The following is a 21,442-nucleotide window of genomic DNA, read 5'->3' as shown; positions in this document are numbered from 1 at the left end:
CTTCCTCCTGCACAGCCTTGGCATTGCTTGGAAGTGATATTACGCCGATGTCTGCCTCCGGCCTCTGATTGGTCAGTGGCTGGAATTGATATTGTGGTGCAGTGAGATGATTTCTGCTCCACAATACATTTAAATTGTATTTATGTCTAAGGACGTATATTCAGCTGAAACTAAGTGCTGGAATCGGCGGCCACTGGATTGGGCTGTAATAATTACAGGGAGCTCCTGTGCCTGTAAGACGCATGATGCAGTCCATGGGTCATCAGTTTAAGACCTCTGTGCTAGAGCATCATTTGTCCAACAGCCATCTAATCCAAAATGGCTGAGTTTAGAGTTCGCCATGTGCTATCTAGTTTGTAGTCTTACAATAATGTACACTGATCTGTTAGTACAACTGCCTGAGGCCAGGAGAGTATTCCGCCCCATGTAACATAGTAACATAGTAACATAGTTAGTAAGGCCGAAAAAAGACATTTGTCCATCCAGTTCAGCCTATATTCCATCATAATAAATCCCCAGATCTACGTCCTTCTACAGAACCTAATTGTATGATACAATATTGTTCTGCTCCAGGAAGACATCCAGGCCTCTCTTGAACCCCTCGACTGAGTTCGCCATCACCACCTCCTCAGGCAAGCAATTCCAGATTCTCACTGCCCTAACAGTAAAGAATCCTCTTCTATGTTGGTGGAAAAACCTTCTCTCCTCCAGACGCAAAGAATGCCCCCTTGTGCCCGTCAACTTCCTTGGTATAAACAGATCCTCAGCGAGATATTTGTATTGTCCCCTTATAAACTTATACATGGTTATTAGATCGCCCCTCAGTCGTCTTTTTTCTAGACTAAATAATCCTAATTTCGCTAATCTATCTGGGTATTGTAGTTCTCCCATCCCCTTTATTAATTTTGTTGCCCTCCTTTGTACTCTCTCTAGTTCCATTATATCCTTCCTGAGCACCGGTGCCCAAAACTGGACACAGTACTCCATGTGCGGTCTAACTAGGGATTTGTACAGAGGCAGTATAATGCTCTCATCATGTGTATCCAGACCTCTTTTAATGCACCCCATGATCCTGTTTGCCTTGGCAGCTGCTGCCTGGCACTGGCTGCTCCAGGTAAGTTTATCATCATGTGTATCCAGACCTCTTTTAATGCACCCCATGATCCTGTTTGCCTTGGCAGCTGCTGCCTGGCACTGGCTGCTCCAGGTAAGTTTATCATTAACTAGGATCCCCAAGTCCTTCTCCCTGTCAGATTTACCCAGTGGTTTCCCATTCAGTGTGTAATGGTGACATTGATTCCTTCTTCCCATGTGTATAACCTTACATTTATCATTGTTAAACCTCATCTGCCACCTTTCAGCCCAAGTTTCCAACATATCCAGATCCATCTGTAGCAGAATGTCAAGTTTAAGTTTAAATGTAGCATGTCAAGTTTAAGTTCACTGAAACAGTTGTTGTTGACAGGTGGAAACAGTCAAGCTTGCCAAATATAAAATGAGACAATAAATACATTGCAATGTGCCATATATCTAAAAATACATCACGGTATGCTCACCAGATTGTTTACAAAGCCCAAATTGTAATGCATTTTATTAATTGCAGCTTATCTGCAATAATAACAAAAAAAAGTATGTATTCACATAAACACAATCATGACCAAAAGTGTTGGCAACCAAGAAATTGTTCCACAAAATGAAGTATTTGCCTCAGAAAATGATTGCAATTACACATGTTTATTTCCTTTTTTTTGTGTGTATTGGAACAACATAACAAAAGACAGAGAAAAAAAGGCAAATTATACATAATTTCACTCACAATCTCAAAAATGGTCCGGAAAAAATTGTTGGCACCTTTCAAAAATTGTGGGTGAATAAGCATGTTCAAACTCATCTGTGGTAAGTAACAGTTGTGGGCAATATGAACATCACACTTCAAACCAGATAAAGAGGACAAGTTGACTCAATTTTTGCATTGCGTATCTGTGTGTACCACATTAAACATGGAGAACAGAAAGAGAAGAGGTGGTTGTCTGAGGACTAAAGAACCAAAATTATATATTTAGGTGAATCTAACAAATATCATAGACAAGCTGTATGAATTATTAAATGTTGAAGTCCTGATATTGCTGGTGTAATTTTTCGAAAATCAATGTCGTAATGGCTATCATTTTGCCATCTGATTCTGATCTTGATATTAAAATTTTACATTTCTTCTGACCTAGATTATTAATGTAAGTATACCATCGTGAACAAGTTTTAAGCTACCTATTTTAAGAATGTATGAAATCTTTTTATTATGAAATCTGTCAGGAGAACAGCCAGAGGATGTCGCAGATATCCCTCCCAATTTGTAATGGGACAGCCATTTGGTACAAATCTCAATTGGTAGAGCAGTGACCCAACAAAGAAAAGACCCCCCCCCCTTTTGAGTTACTACAAGCTGTAAATGTTAAATCACCACTATAGTGTTTTCTTTATTGCAGTACTGGAGTGGTGCTACTGATCTAAGTTCCCTACTCCTAGACTTCTACTTACCAGCCACCACCTAAAGGCCCCTTCACATTAAGCGACGCTGCAGAGATACCGACAACGATCCGGATCGCTGCAGTGTCGCTGTTTGGTCGCTGGAGAGCTGTCACACAGACAGCTCTCCAGCGACCAACGATGCCGGTAACCAGGGTAAACATCGGGTAACTAAGCGCAGGGCCGCGCTTAGTAACCCGATGTTTACCCTGGTTACCATCCTAAAAGTAAAAAAAACAAACAGTACATACTTACCTACAGCCGTCTGTCCTCCAGCGCTGTGCTCTGCACTCCTCCTGTACTGGCTGTGAGCACAGCGGCCGGAAAGCAGAGCGGTGACGTCACCGCTCTGCTTTCCGGCTGACCGACGCTCACAGCCAGTACAGGAGGAGTGCAGAGCACAGCGCCGGGGACAGACAGCAGTAGGTATGTACTGTTTGTTTTTTTTACTTTTAGGATGGTAACCAGGGTAAACATCGGGTTACTAAGCGCGGCCCTGCGCTTAGTTACGCGATGTTTACCCTGGTTACCAGTGAAGAGATCGCTGGATCGGTGTCACACACGCCGATCCAGCGATGTCCACGGGAGATCCAGCGACGAAATAAAGTTCTGGACTTTCTTCAGTGACCAACGATCTCCCAGTAGGGGCCTGATCATTGGTCGCTGTCACACATAACGATTTTATTAACGATATCGTTGCTACGTCACAAAAAGCAACGATATCGTTAACAATATCGTTATGTGTGAAGGTACCTTTAATCTTTTATTGGCACAGCTCCAGTTGTCTTCTGCTGGATGTGACCTCTCGGACCGCTCTAGTGTTTGCTGGGTGATCCAGAATTCACATCTCAATGCAAGTTTGAGAGTCAGAGCGAGTCTTTCAGACTGAAATTCAGAGCTTGTGACCATTACCTCTGACTTCCAGTCAGTCAGAAGTTGGAGGTCACAAGATGGCTGCGTGGGACTGGAGCGGTCCCGGAAACAGCTGAAGGCGAAGCAGGCCAGCATGTGATGAATCTGGTGTCCTCCTGCAGGCGTTGATGATCCGGTTCCTGGCCGTAATGAGGAGTCCTCGACGTCTTGTGCGGGGCCCTGGATTCGGGTTGCAGAGTGAAGAGCAGTCTCCAACACTGCCGGAGCTTAACAAAGCTCGGCAGAAGTATGTGGGTGAGAGAGGAAACTGTTCTCGGTAAGGTACCCGTTATTTCTTAGGCGGCATGCACACGGTCTTTACTGACCCACAGTGTTGGGTACCTTCAGCAGCGGGAGCCAACTGGCAAAAGGCAGTTCTCCAGTCACAATCTTTGTAAGTGGCAGCAGGGATACTATATTGCGGACCTGCGCTGTCACGGTGCTCACAGGACGGAGCACCAAACGTCCCCTGCTGTGCGCTGCGTGCTCCCACCAAGTTTGTCTGCCTTTTCGCTCGCTCTGCCCTTTTCAGCTTAGCTATGCCCCTTGCTGTCAAGTGCAAAGGTCGGTCCAGGTTTCTAAGCTTTCTCTCGGACAACAAAGGTGACAGTCCCGACAGTTCTAGACTCGGCACAAAAAAGGTACCCCCGGTCCCTCTTCTTACATATACTAGGATCAGCAAACTTGAACTAGTAGCATCACTCCAGCGCTGAAATAAAAAAAAAAAAAAAAGCTTGAGTGGATCTTTAACATATTTTTTCCTTTTGGGAGTTTAACCCCTTTCCGACACTGGGCGTAATAGTACGCCGATGTCGAACTCCCTGTCTTTGATGTGGGCTCCGGCGTTGAGCCCACAAATTTTTGGGCACATGTCAACTGTTTTGATTAGCTGACATGTGCCGTTTAAATGCCACTGTCAAACACGCATTTAACACGCGCTTCTGGCAAGCTCGCCAGAAATGCTGCCCATCGGCACCCATGTCACATGATCACGGGTCGCCGATGGGTTGACATGACAACCAGAGGTCTCCTGCAGACCTCTATGGTTGTCACTGCTGCATTGCTATGAGCACCGCCCGGTGGTTGGCGCTCATAGCAAGTTAGCAATTCTGCTACATACAGGCGATCTGAGCATCGCCTGTATGTAGCAGAGTCGATCAGGTTATGGCAACTTCTAGTCTCCCATGGAGACTATTGAGGCATGCCAAAAGTAAAACAAATGTAAAAAATATTAAAAAAATAAAAGTTCACATCGCCCCCTCCTTTAGCCTCATTCAAAATAAAACAATAAAAATATCAAACATACACATATTTGGTATCATCACATTAAGAATCACCAGATCTATCAATATAAAAAAAATTAACCTGATCGCAATACGGCGTAACGAGAAGAAAAGTAAAAACCCCAGAATTAAGTTTTTTTTTTTTTGGTCACTGCAGCATTGCGTTAAAATGCAATAACGGGCGATCAAAAGATCATATCTGCACCAAAATGGTATCACTAAAAATGGCAGCTCATCGCGCAAAAAATAAGCCCTCACCCAACCCAAGATCATGAAAAATAGAGACACAACGGGTATCGGAAAATGGCGCAAAATTTTTTTTTTAACCAAACGTTTGGAATTTTTTTTCACCCCTTACATAAAAGAGAACCTAGACATGTTTGGTGTCTATGAACTCCTAATTACCCGGAGAACCATGTTGGCTGGTCAGTTTTAGCATTTAGGGTGGCAAAAATAAAATGTGGTATTGCACTTTTTTTGCAACTTCACAGCACTTGGAATTTTTTTTTCTGTTTTCCAGTACACGATATTTTAAAACCAATGGTGTCGTTCAAAAATACAACTCGTCCCACAAAAAACGAGCCCACACATGACCATTTTGACTCAAAAATAAAAAAAGTTATGGCTCTGGGAATAAGGGGAGCAAAAAACGAAAACACAAAAACGAAAATGCCTCCGGGGGTCAAGACTGCCTGACTTTCTGGTTTATTAGATGTCAATTTACTAGAGACCATTTTGTAAGATCATGCACATTGTCTATCATTTCAGAAATAGTTTAGCAACTTTTCATATTTAATATCATGATATATTTACTTATATTATACTAGATGAAGGCCCAATGCTATCGCATCAGGAGGGCGGTAATGCAGGGCCGGACTGAGCATCAGGCACTTCTGGCAAATGCCAGAAGGGCTGTTGCCTGTAGTGGGCCGCATTGTCAGCTGCGTTGTTAACAGTGCCAGTGTCATCGGAACGCCCACACTGTGCTAAAGCCTGTAAACCTGCCTTAGTTTTCATATTCTTTTGCCCCACTTCCGTCTTATCTACACTCTTCTCAGTGTGTTATTTTAGTGATTCACTTCCGCCCCTCCCCCTGCCCCACTTCCATCCTGCATGGTGTACTCGCTCTCCACACTTCTGGTCTGCAATCACAGCATGACATCATCTTCTTGGGCATGAGCGGTTTATTCAAACCATGCTTGTTGAGTCTGACACCACCTGCATCTTCAGCAGCAGCAGATGGACGCCTGTCTCCCCTGACCTGTGAGTGCTTGTGACGCCTCCTCCCCTGCTCCTTTACCAGTTATCTGTCATGTAGACACTTTTTTCAAAGTATTGCTATTTATTGCATTGCAGTCCTCATTTCTCCTCACTCCTGGCTCCCTCCTGTTTGCCTTCATTTTCTATCATAATCGCTTGCTGCATTACATATTTTAGCCTGTGCTCTCCATTTTATAGCTGGATTTTTTATTCTTCTCTTGTTTTCATCCTTACCTTTATTTACCCCTCCTGTTATATAATTATATATTTTTTCTCTTTTTCTCCTCACCTTCTATAACTAGTCCCTTCCCTTGACTTTCTCACCTACTTTAATCCTTACACACCTTATAAATTACTCTTCTCCTCACCTTTAACGCTATTCCATGTTCATTTTAGTCCTTATCTTATTTGTTCCCACCTCCAGGTCATATTCCCTTTTTTTTCCCCTTTTCTTTTCCTTGTCTACTATTTTTTTTTTTTTTTACTGCATTTTTTAATTATTCTTTTTCTCTATGGTTTATTTCCATGTATTTACTGATATATATATTATTAATTTGCATTGTTATTGATACCTCTCATGCGTTTATAAACTTTCATATGCAGTATGTATTATTTATATTTTATTTTTTATGTTTATTCAATAATGTTTTCACAATCTGCATGTATCCTGTTTTTTCAGGTGTGTATTTTGTAGGCTGTGAGCAAGGTCTGAGGACCGAAACATTGGCCAAAAATCTTGTACAGACACATTTTTTCTGCATCCTTAATCCCCAGAGCTTTTTTGGGTTATGCGTTTTTGTTTTTCTCTCCCCTTCTTCCCAGAGCCATAACTTTTTATTTTTCCGTCAGTATGGCCATATGAGGGCTTGTTTTTTTCGGGACGAGTTGTAATTTTGAACGACACCATTGGTTTTACCATGTTGTGTACTAGAAAACAGGAAACAAATTCCAAGTGCGGTGAAATTGCAAAAAAAAAAAGTGCAAACCCACACTTGTTTTTTGTTGGCTTGCTTGCTAGGTTCACTAAATGCTGAAACTGACCTGCCAATATGATTCTCCAGGTCATTACGCGTTCATAGACACCAAACATGTCTAGGCTATTTTTTATCTAAGTGGTGAAAAAAAAATTCCAAAGCTTGCCAAAAGAAAAAATTGTGCAATGTTCCGACATCCGTAGCCTCTTCAGTTTTCGGGATCTCGGGTTGGGTGAGGGCTCATTTTTTGCACTCCGAGCTGATGTTTTTAATGATACCATTTCGGTGCAGATACGTTTTTTTGATTTTTTGATCACCCATTATTGCATTTTAATGCAATGTCGTGACGACCAAAAAAAGTAATTCTGGCGTTTTTTTTAATTTTTTTCTCGCTATGCCGTTTAGCGATCAGGCTAATCCTTTTTTCAATGATAGATTGAGCGATTCTGAAGTAAACGGATGGCTCCCCCAACTTAAAGGGGCTGCTAGGCAAGTTAGGGGAGCCATCCGTTTACTTATGGGTAAGCATGTATGAATGACCACTTGATTAGGAGCTAGTATGGGGTACAGCTAATTAGCACCTATATATGTTTTCAGCTTTCCTAAACCATTAGGTCATTATCGTTAAATGACTGTCATTCCTATTTAGCCTACTCAGATGTACTTAGCTTTTCCTTCTTAACCCAGTTTACCTTCATGTCTCCTCCATATTTCCTCTCTGTATGTGCTACATTAGTGTTTTATGAATTGATTTATATGTATTTTTGTCTCAATAAGTCTTAATTGCGTCTATGTTCTGTTGGACTTTTATACTCCGTTTTTTTGTTTTCCAATATTTGGTTATGATTTGTTGGCATTTGTCTGTTATATTGCAATATTATTATTGTGGTATTATTAATATTCAATCTTATATAGCTGTATTATTGCTATTATGAAAGTAGTAAGTAGTAGCAAGGTAATATTATAGATATAAAATAATAGATATCCCCATCTGGTGCTATGGGACAAGAACAGCGTGGGCCTGTGTACTTTCAAATGCCAGCACTGAATTTGAGCCCCAGTCCGTAATGGGGCAGGCTTTGCGGCATTGAGAATCTCTCCCCCCATGTGCTCACCCACCTATCCACTCTCTCTTTCCCCATGTGCTGACTTCTCCCATCTGTGCTCTCTTCTTTGACCTGTCTACCCCATGTGCTATACCCCTTGTCTGCTGTCTTTCTCCTTCCTGTGCTGTGTTCTCCCCTCATGTGCTATCCCATTTGAGCTGTCTCCCCCTGTGACCGGTCTCTCACACCTGTGCGTTTTCTCTCTCCCCCATCTGCTGTCTTCTCTCATGTCATCTCTTCTTTGACCTGTGTACCCCATGTGCTCTCCCTTTTGTGTGCTCTATTTCTCCACCAGTGTGCTGTCTTCTTCCCTCATGTGTCCCCCTGTGTGTCCTCTTTCCTATGTGCACTCACCCCTCCCCGTGTTAAAATGAAAGCAAAGTAGGTAAAGGTATGTGACCGGCTTCCTCTGCCTGCAGACACGTCACGCATCTGCCGCCGGGATCAGCCGAATGATTCTCTGCGCCTGAGTGGAATTCGCGCAGACTCAGTAAATCAGACCGCCACCATCTTTGTGCAGACAGATGGCAACGGTCACATTAAAACTGCGCATGCGCTCCTCCTGTACAAAGATGGCAGCGGTCAGTGAATCATTTGGCTGATCCCAGCGGTGGCATGTTCGCGATGGTGTTCCGCTGGTGATACCGTGCAAGAGGCTGCATACGGCGTACACAGTGTGTGGTGCATATGGCATATACTGTGTGTGTGTGTAAGATATCAAGCAGGAACGCGGGATGCAGTGACGGATAGGAGGCAGAGCAAGGGTTAACAGGTTTATTTACAAGGGAATACTCCATGCAAGAAAGGTAAAGGGTTAAACAGTATTAAAGGCACAGTAAAATACAATGGTTAAAATATTAGCTAACGTATAAGGAAGTCAATATTGCAGCTCCTGCTGCAAACTCAATGGTGCAGGCAACGGCTGATGCAGTGTCCTCATTAATGGGGTCAAGCAGACAACAATACCCCTATCTTCTGGTGACAGTGGTCAGTCTCCAGTACCTTCCACTGCCCCTAGTCCATATTCTGTGGATGCCTACAAGGTTAAGGGCCACGGTACTATCTAAGCCCAACGTGTCTCCTGCACAACTCTCCTGACAGTCTCGGTCAAACGAGCCCAAAGTGGCTGACGGTAATGCGGGTCATGGTCTTGTACGAGCCCAGTGTGGCTCAGCAGGTGTTTACTGGCACAGTCCGGATGCAAAGGTCTGTACTGTCCCGGCTACTCTTATGGGGCACGTGTGTAGTACTCATGGACTCGGAGACCGGACTCGCACCGTATGTCTTTCTCTCTGGACCCCGCTGTTGGTGGCGGGCGACAACAGGCACTGGTTTGCATGCTGCTGGTGCTCTCAGGACAGGGCAGTTCTCTCTCTGCACAGCTGGCTCAGCTCTGCTCTGTGGATTCGGCTCACTTTGCACGGTTCTCCTCTGCTATGCACATCTCTGCAGCGGTCCCTCTCTCCAGATTGCTGCTGGGCACGCTTGGCTCTGCAGGCGATGGGGCCCTGTCTATACGGCCTGCTGCAGGGCTGATACGCTCTAAGGGAAGGGAAGGCAGAGCCCACCACTCACTGCTATGTGCGCTGCTCTGCCCTGGCGCCAAACTGCTCTAGTTTGTGCGCTTTCTCCTTTTATCTCCCTGTTGCCTTTTGCTGCATGCCCTTTTCTGGCTCTCTCCGCCCCCTCCTGTCACCTGGAAACCCCATGTCTCTCATGCTTCCCTAATGCAGGAGGGGAAGATCCACCCCACTCAGGCGCCCCCCAGGAACAGAGGATGCAGCCTTTCTAGTTCCGGACCTGGCTTGCAGGTACTCGAGGTCTGGTCTCTCTCTTTACATGTGTCTGATGCGACGGTGTTCCGCTGGTTGTATCACGCAAGAGGCTGATACCACCATCAGTTTCCATATTGAGACACCCATCACTTGGATGTCCCAATATGGTGGTCAGTAAACTTTAGCCGCTTGGAATTCTGGGATCCGGACACATCTGGACGGAACAGGATGTGAAGACATTAGGGTCTGTTCACACGTTGCGGATTTGGCTGCGGATCCGCAGCAGATTTGACCCTGCAGATTCGCAGCAGTTTTCCATGCGTTGTACAGTACCATGTAAACCTATGGAAAATCAAATCCGCAGTGCACATGGTGCGGAAAATACAGCGCAGAAATGCTGCAGCTTATTTTCCGCAGCATGCCAATTCTTTGTGTGGATTCCATAGCGTTTTACACCTGTTCCATTATTGGAATGCGCAGCTGTGAAAACGCATGTGAAATCCGCACAAAAATTGCGGTTAATCCGCAGGGCGTTTTACCTTCGGGTTTTTCAGAATCTCAGCAGAAAAATCCGCACATGAATCCACAAAGTGTGCACATACCCTAACAAGGTAAATATACCATATATTAGGATAGAGAAGTTTAGGTATAATATTTTTATATTTGTCCAAAGTAAAGTGCTTGAAAGTAAACTTTTTGGAAGCATTTGCTTATTTCAACCTCTTCTCTTTTAGAGATTGCACCAATGATGGCAAAATCCATGAGGGCTTTCAAGAACAGAGTAGGACCAAGATGAATTTTCACACTTTGATCACAAATTCTATGATTTAAGTTTAAAGCAAAAATATTTTTTTTCTTTTCATGACTGACTCCTCAAACATTGCTCTTTGTGTATCTAAATGATGTATACTCTAATAAAGTGATAACAATTAAAAAATGTGTGTTCTGTCCCCAAATGAGGCGAATGGAAATGTAGTTGACTAATAGGTGTTGTGAGAGAATTGTACCTTCAGGTTTCCTCGCTGTAGGGCAGACAGGACCGATGCTGTTCAGCGTCCGGAGAGATGATGCACATCAGGGATTGTGCAATCCAGACTTGTTTATTTGGAAATCTGGACATACAGCATAGAATTGGTATACAGTAACTTCTCCAGAGTTGAGCCAGGTACAGCAAGTGTATTTGTGACAGCGAGTGAGCAGCAAGAGGTCGAAAGACTGATGCCTAAGCCCAGTTCAACCGTGTCCTTTCACAACAGCATGTAAACTGAAAATGAAATGGCTGCCAGAGGAAGAGAAGACTTGACCCCTGAACCGGAAGTGGAAGACGTGCCCACAAGAATAAATTAATAACAAACTGTCATATGGAAAAAGGCCATTGGGTGGCAGCAGAGCAGAAATGTAAGAACATACATAGCATGAAAATACACACAAAACTGAAGAACATAACTTACATGGAACAGCACAGTGTGAAATCATTAAATTACATATTTTTAAATATCAGATTTGGTAAGATCTGTTAGATGGAAAAAAGCATTGACTTTGAAGACTGGTTTTAAAAGACAAAGATAACTTCTGGGGCTTATTTTAAATATAATTTTGTATTCTTGGCTTCACTTAAAATTTTGCAACGTTTGACCTATATAATCTCTATGATGCACTGTTTCGCTGCAGAATCCATTCACTCTCAGTGAAACAGTGCAACATGGAGGTTATATAGGTCAAACTTTGCAAAAAATGAGCGGAATGACGGTTTTGTTTTGTTTTTTTTGTTTTTTTATTTCTGAGCGTTTATCAGTTGATTTATGATAACCTGAAAGATCAGTGTTTCCTTCATATGGCTTGTGGTTATAAGTCAGCTGTGAGTAACCAATAAAAGACACACAATTGCTTCAAACCCTCTGAAAGATCAGGCTGACTGATGGATTCCTAAGGTCTGCCACCCCCAAAATGCTATACTAACTAAACCACTTAGGCTTCTTTCACACTTCAGTTGTTTGGCGTCAGTCTGCTCCGACATAGTGACAGATCGATGGATCCGTCACAATTGTTGAGAAAACGGTTTTAACGGATCCATTTTTTTGACGGATCCGTTACTTAGGGGTTGTCAGGGAAAAGTATCTACCTTTTGGAGCATGCGCAATTGGAAAAGCGGATTGGGGCGACGGATCCGCCGAAATGACGGTCGCGACGGATCAGTCGCCCATAGGCGGCCATTCTATAGAATAGCGGACGTGACGGATCCGTCGCGAACCGCCATTTCGGCGTAGACAAAAAACGTTACAATGTCCGTCAATGTCTAGATGACGTCCGCCAAATCTCGACGGATCCGTCACATGGCGGATGGAACGGAAGACCATCCGCCACAATTCGTCACTAATGTATGTCTATGGGAAAATAGCGGATCCGCCAAAAAAAAAAATGGCAGATCCGCTATTTGAGGAAAATGGCGGTTTTAGACTGACGCCAAAAGACTGAAGTGTGAAAGAGGCCTTATACAGGCATGTAGCGGACCTAGCCCCTGTAAAAAATCATTCCTACAGTAAAGGTTCCTGGCTTGGTTGGCATATAGCAATGAATTATTTTGTATGCAAATGAGGGGGCTTGATTGACAGTTCTGATCCAAGAGGTTTGTCCTGCTACTACTCATGAAAAATACGTTGGTGTTTGATCTGTATCTACATTATCACTTTGTTCACATGTAGAGGTAACTGTACATTTGAACAAGCACACAGCTCATGAGTCATGATTAGGATAACTGTCTTTGGAACCTGTAACGGTGGGGGGTAATAGTGACAGCAAGTAAATTGCAAACATGTTTATTTTCATGCTAATTAACATAAATTTTATTTACATGCGAATACCCCTTTAAGACTGTCCTGTTGAAAGTATAGCTTTAGCAGACTAGTTTGAGCACAATTTTTCAGGCTATGAGCAGTGTTGTTTACTATAGACCTTCCTTCATCTGTACAGAACATTTTTCTTTTTGTACAATATCAGTGAGACCGAAAATATGAACCCTAGAGGCGAGTGATTATCTCCAAATAAAGTTTGCTATTATTTCTCCCCCTCCCCCCCACAACGCCACCATGAAAAGAGAGGGGATCTCCCCTTCTAGGACAGGAAACCTACAGATAAAAAGGGCTGTACCTCTCTTCAGCATCAGTTGGTTTCCTGTCTTTGATGGGGAATCTACAGTCGGCATACCTGTAAAGGCAGATCTGAGTGCCAGAAGAGAAGGAACGTCGTGAGATGTCAGTCCTGGCCAGACTGATTCATGCAACGGTTCCCTGCCTCGGCTGGTGCAATGTCTTGAGGCACCACCACTGGGATAAGTGGGCTTCTAGGGCATGCGAGGAGAGGCAGTAGAGAAGATGAATCATCACTGTGGACGTGCTGCCTCTCCTTGGATCCTTACCGCCTGAAGGTGAGAAGAGCGCAGCCTCCGCAAAATAAAATGCAGGATAATGATACGGGACATCAAGAGGACCCTTCCCATCATCACGAGCGTGGTAACAGTGGGAGTGGATGTTCTAGCAGATCGTGCAGCAAGGACTCCAGTGTGGGGTTGAACCCAAGAGAGAACACATCTACAAGAATGGTTCCTCCTAACCCAGTACCCCTTCTTTAACAAGAAAGGTAAGTGATCTTCGTGAAAATACACCTTATAATTGGTGTCCCCCCCCTTTTTTTTTCCTCTTCTTATTCAGGGAAGGAAAAGTGCAGGCAAGACCAAACACAGGACCTGTGCATTTTGAACTAAGAAGTTACCCACTATGTGGGGAAAAAAGACTCTGCATCTATTGTACAACACAAACAATCTAAGAAGAAATCCCAAAGTTTGCCTCAGAACTTAGGTCCATAATAAAGTTACAGGCAGAGGATACCTTTTAGGTCCCTTCGAGATAAGGTTAAAAATACAGAGAAGGTCCAGGAACAGGTCCCTGGATTCCAGGTCTAGTAGATCAGAGGATGAAGAGAGGGACTTGGATATGCTTGATACATCGTTATCTTCATCCAGACAGAGGCAGTTATAGCTGTATCCCTTTAGAGGAAACAGCCTTGTTAAAGCAGTCAGGGCCACCATGGGGTTGGTAGACCCTCATCCAAAAAGATCAGTTCAGGACATAATGTTCGGTGGACTAGTACAAGAAAAGAAAGATCTTTGCTTCTTAATGAGAAAATCCAATCCCTAATTAGAAAAGAGTGAAAAAAACAGAGAGAAAGGGCTTTTTATCCCTAAAGAGGAAGTATCCGTTTGATGACCCGCCATGTTCATTCTGGGAGAAGGCACCAAAATTAGATGTGACAATTGCTAAGGCTTCCAAAAAGTTTTCCCTTCCCTTTTGATGACATGGGAGTATCAAAGGATCCCATGGACAAATAAGCGGATACCTTCCTGAACGGTTCTTGGGAGGCCGGCGGATATAACCAGCGGTAGCTGCCATTTGCACAGCCAGATCATTGATGGTCTGGCTAGACAAGCTGGAATCACAGCTGAGATAAAAAAAAAAATCTAGGGATGCTATACTAGACTCCATCCCAGAAATGAAAGGGGCAGCTGCTTTCTTGGCTGACAAATCGGCAGACTCGATCAGGCTGGCAGCCTACGCAGCCCGGCAAGCCCTATGGCTTAAATGTTGGCCAGGAAACCTCCAAACAAAGTCAAGATTATGCTCTATTCCCTGTGATGGTGAGTCCTTTTTTGGGCCTATGCATGATGATATTCTGGATAGAGTGGGGGATAATAAAAAAAAAAAAAAAAACCTTCCCTGTCCTCTCCAATATCGCTTATAGGAAATACCGTACTTTCGGAATAGGAAATTTATCTGGAGGAACCCGCACAGGGCCCAAGATAAGTGGATAGAAAGAGAAAAACTAAAGGGTTCTTGTTCAACAGACCCCCCACAATGACAACAGGAAGCCATCCCAATGAGGGTTTTCCCCAGGTGGAGGGGGAGGTTATTTTTTTTCTCCCGGCATGGGAAAAAATATCCAACAGTTCTTAGATCTTAGCCCACATATAGTTATAAAAAGTGCTAAATTTGTAGGAGCCATTCCCATGAAAAATGCTGTTAGAAAATGAGCAAACTAATAAATCACAAAAGGAGCACATTGTATCTACCGTATATACTCGAGTATAAGCCGACCCCCCCTAATTTTGCCACAAAAAACTGGGAAAACCTATTGACTCGAGTATAAGCCTAGGGTGGAAATGCAGCAGCTACCGGTGAATTTCAAAAATAAAAATAGATCATTATTTCCCCATAGCTGTGCCCCATATAGTGCTCTGCACTGTTCATATTCCCCCTTGGCTGTGCCATATAGTGCTCTGCAGCGTTCATATCTCCCCATAGCTGTGCCGCATACAGTGCTCTACAGCGTTCATATCTCCCCATAGCTGTGCCCTATATGCTCTGCAGCGTTCATATATCCCCATAGATGCTCCACATAAATCTGTGCCATGGCCGCAGCTGCTGCAATAAAAAAAAAAAGCCATACTCCCCTCTCTTGCTTGCAGCTCCCAGCGTCCGGTGACCGCTGAAGAGGGGAAGAAGCTGCAGCACAGAAGACCGTGGGACGGCAGGGACAGCGCGAGGATCGCTGGGACTAGGTAAGTATGCCTCAGCGCCCTCACCCCCTCACCCGCCGACCCCACCGCTACCGTGACTCGAGTATAAGCCGAGAGGGGCACTTTCAGCCCAAAAATTTGGGCTGAAAATCTCGGCTTATACTCGAGTATATACGGTAAGTTTCAGTGCATTAAATTGTGATAATGGTAAAAACAGGCATATTACTGACCATTAAACCTCACACATCCATGCCTGACACTCCTTTCACAATTACTTCTTCAAAGGGGCTGATGAAGATGTAAATTGGGGCCAGCTTCACCACTTGGGCAAGTGACGGAGCACTGGACAAACATTGGGCCGACTCATCGTTGGGGACACCAGTACGCTACGTGTCCTGCGAGTTGGGGGAGCCTGGTGCCAGCACTGGCACTTGCCTTCCTCAAATACTCACCTCTCATTCCCAGCAGCTCTGGTAACTTCAACATCTTATGACACTGTGTGGTCTCAGGGCAGAGGACACAATGTCTACAGTGTGCTCCTTCTCTCTGTAGTCACCGGGCACACTCTGCACGTTCCTCTCCCTCTCTGGTCCTCGCTGTTGGCGATGGCGGACGCTGGCCTACACGATGCTGGTGCTCTTAGGACGGAGCACTTCTCTCCCTGGCTGCTTCTGCACACACCTGGCACTGCGCTCTCCACAACGGTCCTTCTACTTGGCACTCCTGTCTCTCCTCAGTGCAGCAGTCCCTCTGCAGACATTGGAGGACCCTGCCAGTGTGGCCTGTCATGGCACCGGTGCTCTGTGGTGAGGGAAGGGGAAGTAGAATGCGGCACTCACTGCGCTCCATGCTGCTCTGCGTTCACGCCCAACTGACCTGTTTCGCTTGATTTTTTTCTTTTATCCCCCCCTGCTGCACGCTTTTCTCCTCTCACTCCCTGCCCACCTGGGACAGAGGGATGGTCCGCCTCGCTAGAGCTTCTCCAGGCAACAGGGGAAGGTCCGGCTCACTCAGGATTCCCCCCAGGAACAGAGGATGCAGCCCTTTCAGTTCCGGACCCGTCACTCAGGTACCCACGGTCTGGTCGTCCCCCTTAAATGTGCATGCTTAAGAAGAATTAAACAGCTGACATCCCAGGCACCGCGGACCCCGGAATCTGTTCTAGGGCCAGAGGAAATTATGTTTACAGTGAGCAGGCTTTGCCCACTCCTGCTTTACAACATAGACCCTGCTTGTGCTGTCCACTCCTTGGCTATGTAACCGGCAACCCAAACTAGGGTTGAGCGAAACGGGTCGAACATTTTCAAAAGTCGCCGACTTTTGGCTAAGTCGGGGTTTCATGAAACCCGATCCGACCCCTGTGCGGGGTCGGCCATGCGGTACGCGACTTTCGCGCCAAAGTCGCGTTTCAATGACGCGAAAAGCGCCATTTCTCAGCCAATGAAGGTAAACGCAGAGTGTGGGCAGCGTGATGACATAGGTCCTGGTCCCCACCATCTTAGAGAAGGGCATTGCAGTGATTGGCTTGCTGTCTGCGACGTCACAGGGGCTATAAAGAGGCGTTCCCGCCGACCGCCATCTTACTGCTGCTGATCTGAGCTTAGGGAGAGGTTGCTGCCGCTTTGTCAGAAGCAGGGATAGCGTTAGGCAGGGTCCATTAACCACAAAACCGCTTGTGCTGCAGCGATTTGCACTGTCCAACACCACCCTCGGTGTGCAGGGACAGTGGAAGTTTTTTTGTTTTTTTTTTTCCCCTCAGCGCTGTAGCTCATTGGGCTGCCCTAGAAGGCTCCCTGATAGCTGCATTGCTGTGTGTACGCCGCTGTGCAAACCAACTGCTTTTTTCAAAGCACAAATCCTCTTGTTCCTTCCTTTCTGCACAGCTATCTTTTTTGTTTGTCCACACTTTTTATTTCATTTGTGCATCAGTCCACTCCTTATTGCTGCCTGCCATACCTGGCTGAGATTACTGCAGGCAGGGAGATAGTAGCTGCCTGCCATACCTGGCTGAGATTACTGCAGGCAGGGAGATAGTAATTGTAGGACATTCCCTGTTTTTTTTTTTTTTTGGTGGGAGATTAAGATTGGCAATTTGGCATTTCTGCTAGAGTGCCATCCCTGTGTGTGCCATCTCTCTCACATAGTGGGCCATAGAAAGCCTTTTCATTTTTCTGTATTTTTTTTTGTGGGGTGTATAAATTCTCCCTGATAAAAATACAGTGGGAGATTAATATTGGCCTTTGGGCTTGTGTGCCAGTCCTGAGTGTGCCATCTCTCTCACAAATAGTGGGCCATAGAAAGCCTATTTATTTTTTTTTTTGGTTTTATAAATTCTCCCTGAAAAAAAGGGAGATTAATATTGGCCTCTGGGCTTCTGTGCCAGTCCTGAGCGTGCCATCTGTGCCAGTCCTGAGCGTCCCATCTCTCTCACAAATAGTGGGCCATAGAAAGCCTATTTTATTTTTTTTTTGGGTTTTAGAAATTCTCCCTGAAAAAAGGGAGATTAATATTGGCCTCTGGGCTTGTGTGCCAGTTGTGAGCGTGCCATCTGTGCCAGTCCTGAGCGTGCCATCTCTCTCACAAATAGTGGGCCATAGAAAGCCTATTTAAATATTTTTTTGGTTTTATAAATTCTCCCAGAAAAAAAGGGAGATTAATATTGGCCTCTGGGCTTCTGTGCCAGTCCTGAGCGTGCCATCTGTGCCAGTCCTGAGCGTCCCATCTCTCTCACAAATAGTGGGCCATAGAAAGCCTATTTTATTTTTTTTTTGGGTTTCAGAAATTCTCCCTGGAAAAAAAAAGGGAGATTAATATTGCCCTTTGGGCTTGTGTGCCAGTACTAAGCGTTCCATCTCTCTCTCTCTCTCAGTCAGTGGGCCATAGAACGCATATTTTTGGTTTTATTTGTTTTCTAAATTCTCCCTGAAAAAATCATTTTATTTTATTTGGTTTCTAAATTCTTCCTGATAAAATCATATTTTTTTTATTATTTTTATTTCTAAAGTCTCCCTGAAAAAAAAAAAAAAAAAACAACCAAAAAAACAGTGGGAGATTAATATTGGCCTTTCTGCTTGTGTGCCAGTCTTGACTCCTGGGTGTGCCATCTCTCTCTCTCTCTCTCTCTCTCTCTCTCTCTCTCTCCAATTGTGGTCCATAGAAAGCCTATATTTTTTTTCCTTGATTTGGGTTCTAAAATCTACCAGAGAAAATAACTACATCAATCATTGGTAGAAAAATATTGGCCTCTGGGTTTGTGTGCCACTCCTGACTCCTGTGTGCGTCATCTCTCAGTCAGTGGGCCATAGAACGCCTATTTTTGTTTTTATTTGTTTTATAAATTCTCCCTGAAAAAATCATTTTATTTTATTTGGTTTCTAAATTCTTCCTGATAAAATCATATTTTTTTTATTATTTTTATTTCTAAAGTCTCCCTGAAAAAAAAAAAAAAAAAACAACCAAAAAAACAGTGGGAGATTAATATTGGCCTTTCTGCTTGTGTGCCAGTCTTGACTCCTGGGTGTGCCATCTCTCTCTCTCTCTCTCTCCAATTGTGGTCCATAGAAAGCCTACATTTTTTTTCCTTGATTTGGGTTCCAAAATCTACCAGAGAAAATAACTCCATCAATCATTGGTAGAAAAATATTGGCCTCTGGGCTTGTGTGCCACTCCTGATTCCTGTGTGCGTCATCTCTCACTCAGTGGCCCATAGAAAGCATATAGTTTGTTACATTTGTTTTCTAAATTCTCCCTGCAAAAATCTATTTTTTTTTTTTTTGGGGGGTTTCTAAAGTGTTCCTGAAAAAAATAAAAATAAAAAAAAAATAATAGTGTGACATTAATATTAACATTTGTGCTTCAGTGACAGTCCTGCGTGTGGGGCATCTCTCTAATTTGCAGCCACCAAAAAAAGAGTGTGTAACATTGGGCCTGATTTTCGCTGTGGTCTCACCAACCTGTAAAGGGGTAGCTAAATCATACTGAAGTTATAGCTCACCGTGTAAGTTGTGTGACTGCAACAAATAACGTTAGTTTGGTTACGTTTTTAAAACAATGAGGAAGTCTAGTGGAAGAGGTCGTGGCCGGGGGCGTTCATTGTCAGCTGGTAATGAGGGTAGTGGTAGTGGTGGAGCATCAGGTGGTCGTGGGGGAAAAAATATTGCACCTAAGTCTGGAGCTGTGGAGCCAGGTTCGTCGTCCGGCTACACAAGGCCTCGAACGCTCCCTTTTCTGGGATTAGGAAAACCGCTTTTAAAGCCGGAGCAGCAAGAGCAAGTTTTGGCTTATCTTGCTGACTCAGCCTCTAGCTCTTTTGCCTCATCTCGTGAAACTGGTAAAAGTAAAAGCAGCGCGTCGTTAGTGGATGTTCACGGTCAGGGACAAGTCACTTCCTTGTCCTCTTCAGCAAAAACAACAACAGAGAAGAATGCAGCAGGCGACACAACGGGTTACTCCATGGAGCTCTTTACACATACCGTCCCTGGCTTAGAAAGTGAAGCAGTTAACAGTCCATGCCCATTACAAATTGAATCTGACATGGAGTGCACTGACGCACAGCCACAGCCAGACTACTATGCTGGTCCTTTGACTCAGACCACAACATTGCCCTCGCAGGGTGCTGATCAAGAATCAGACCCTGATGAGACTATGTTGCCCCATCACGAACGCTATACCACCGAACGACACGGTGACACAGACGAAGTTGCGCAGGAGGTACAAGAAGAGTTATTAGATGACCCAGTTCTTGACCCCGATTGGCAGCCATTGGGGGAACAGGGTGCAGGCGGCAGCAGTTCTGAAGCAGAGGAGGAGGAGGGGCCGCAGCAGGCATCAACATCGCCACAGGTTCCATCTGCCGGGCCCGTATCTTGCCCAAAACGCGTGGCAAAGCCAAAACCTGGTGGAGGACAGCGTGGCCATCCGGTTAAAGCTCAGTCTGCAATGCCTGAAAAGGTATCCGATGCTAGAAAGAGTGCAGTCTGGCATTTTTTTAAACAACATCCAATTGATCAGCGCAAAGTCATCTGTCAAAAATGTTCTACTTCCTTAAGCAGAGGTCAGAATCTGAAAAGTCTCAATACTAGTTGCATGCATAGACATTTAACCACCATGCATTTGAAAGCTTGGACTAACTACCAAACGTCCCTTAAGGTTGTTGCACCCTCGGCCAATGAAGCTAGTCATCAACGCAACATCCCTTCCGGCAGTGTAGGACCACCATTTAGCGCACCACCTGCTGTATCTGTGCAGGTATCTTTGCCAGGCCAAAGCAGTCAGGGTCAGGGAATCACCAGTTTCGTAGTAGGAAACACTGCATCTAGGGCACCGGCGGCAACAATACCATCTCCCACCGTCTCTCAGTCTGCCATGTCCACCGGCACCCCCGCTAGTTCCACGATCTCCAGCTCTCCAGTCCAGCTCACCCTACATGAGACTATGGTTAGAAAAAGGAAATACTTAGCCTCGCATCCGCGTACACAGGGTTTGAACGCCCACATAGCTAGACTAATCTCGTTAGAGATGATGCCCTACCGGTTAGTTGAAAGCGAAGCTTTCAAAGACCTGATGGACTACGCTGTACCACGCTACGAGCTACCCAGTCGACACTTTTTTTCCAGAAAAGCCATCCCAGCCCTCCACCAGCATGTTAAAGAGCGCATCGTCCATGCACTCAGGCAATCTGTGAGCACAAAGGTGCACCTGACAACAGATGCATGGACCAGTAGGCATGGCCAGGGACGTTACGTGTCCATCACGGCACACTGGGTAAATGTGGTGGATTCAGGGTCCACAGGGGACAGCAAGTTTGGGACAGTTCTGCCTAGCCCACGGTCTAGTAAACAGTTGTCTGTAGCCGTTCGCACCCCCTCCTCCTCCTCCTCCTCCTCGTCCTCCTGCAGAAGCAAGAGCTCGTCCACAGACCGCAGTCGCACAAACACTCCATCCGCACCTGCCACTGTTGCACACCAGGTCTCCCATTATGGGGCAGCTACTGGCATACGTCAGCAGGCTGTATTGGCTATGAAGTGTTTGGGCGACAATA

General features: G+C 44.9%; 1 protein-coding gene across 1 annotated transcript in view; it reads left to right on the top strand.

Moving 5' to 3' along the window:
• The window catches only part of LOC138637766 (elongin-A-like), an 80,576-nt gene extending 69,874 nt beyond the window's left edge, over positions 1–10,702 (top strand). The window contains exon 13 of the mRNA XM_069726684.1: positions 10,568–10,702. Within this exon, the coding sequence (XP_069582785.1) occupies positions 10,568–10,629 (62 nt within the window). The 3' untranslated portion in view covers positions 10,630–10,702. The remainder of the gene's footprint in view (positions 1–10,567) is intronic.
• The last annotated feature ends 10,740 nt before the right edge of the window (positions 10,703–21,442 follow it).

Source organism: Ranitomeya imitator, chromosome 5, assembly GCF_032444005.1.
Source record: "Ranitomeya imitator isolate aRanImi1 chromosome 5, aRanImi1.pri, whole genome shotgun sequence".
NCBI lineage: Eukaryota > Metazoa > Chordata > Amphibia > Anura > Dendrobatidae > Ranitomeya > Ranitomeya imitator.
The sequence above is the reverse complement of the archived record's forward strand: the minus strand, read 5'-3'. Positions and strand labels throughout refer to the sequence as shown.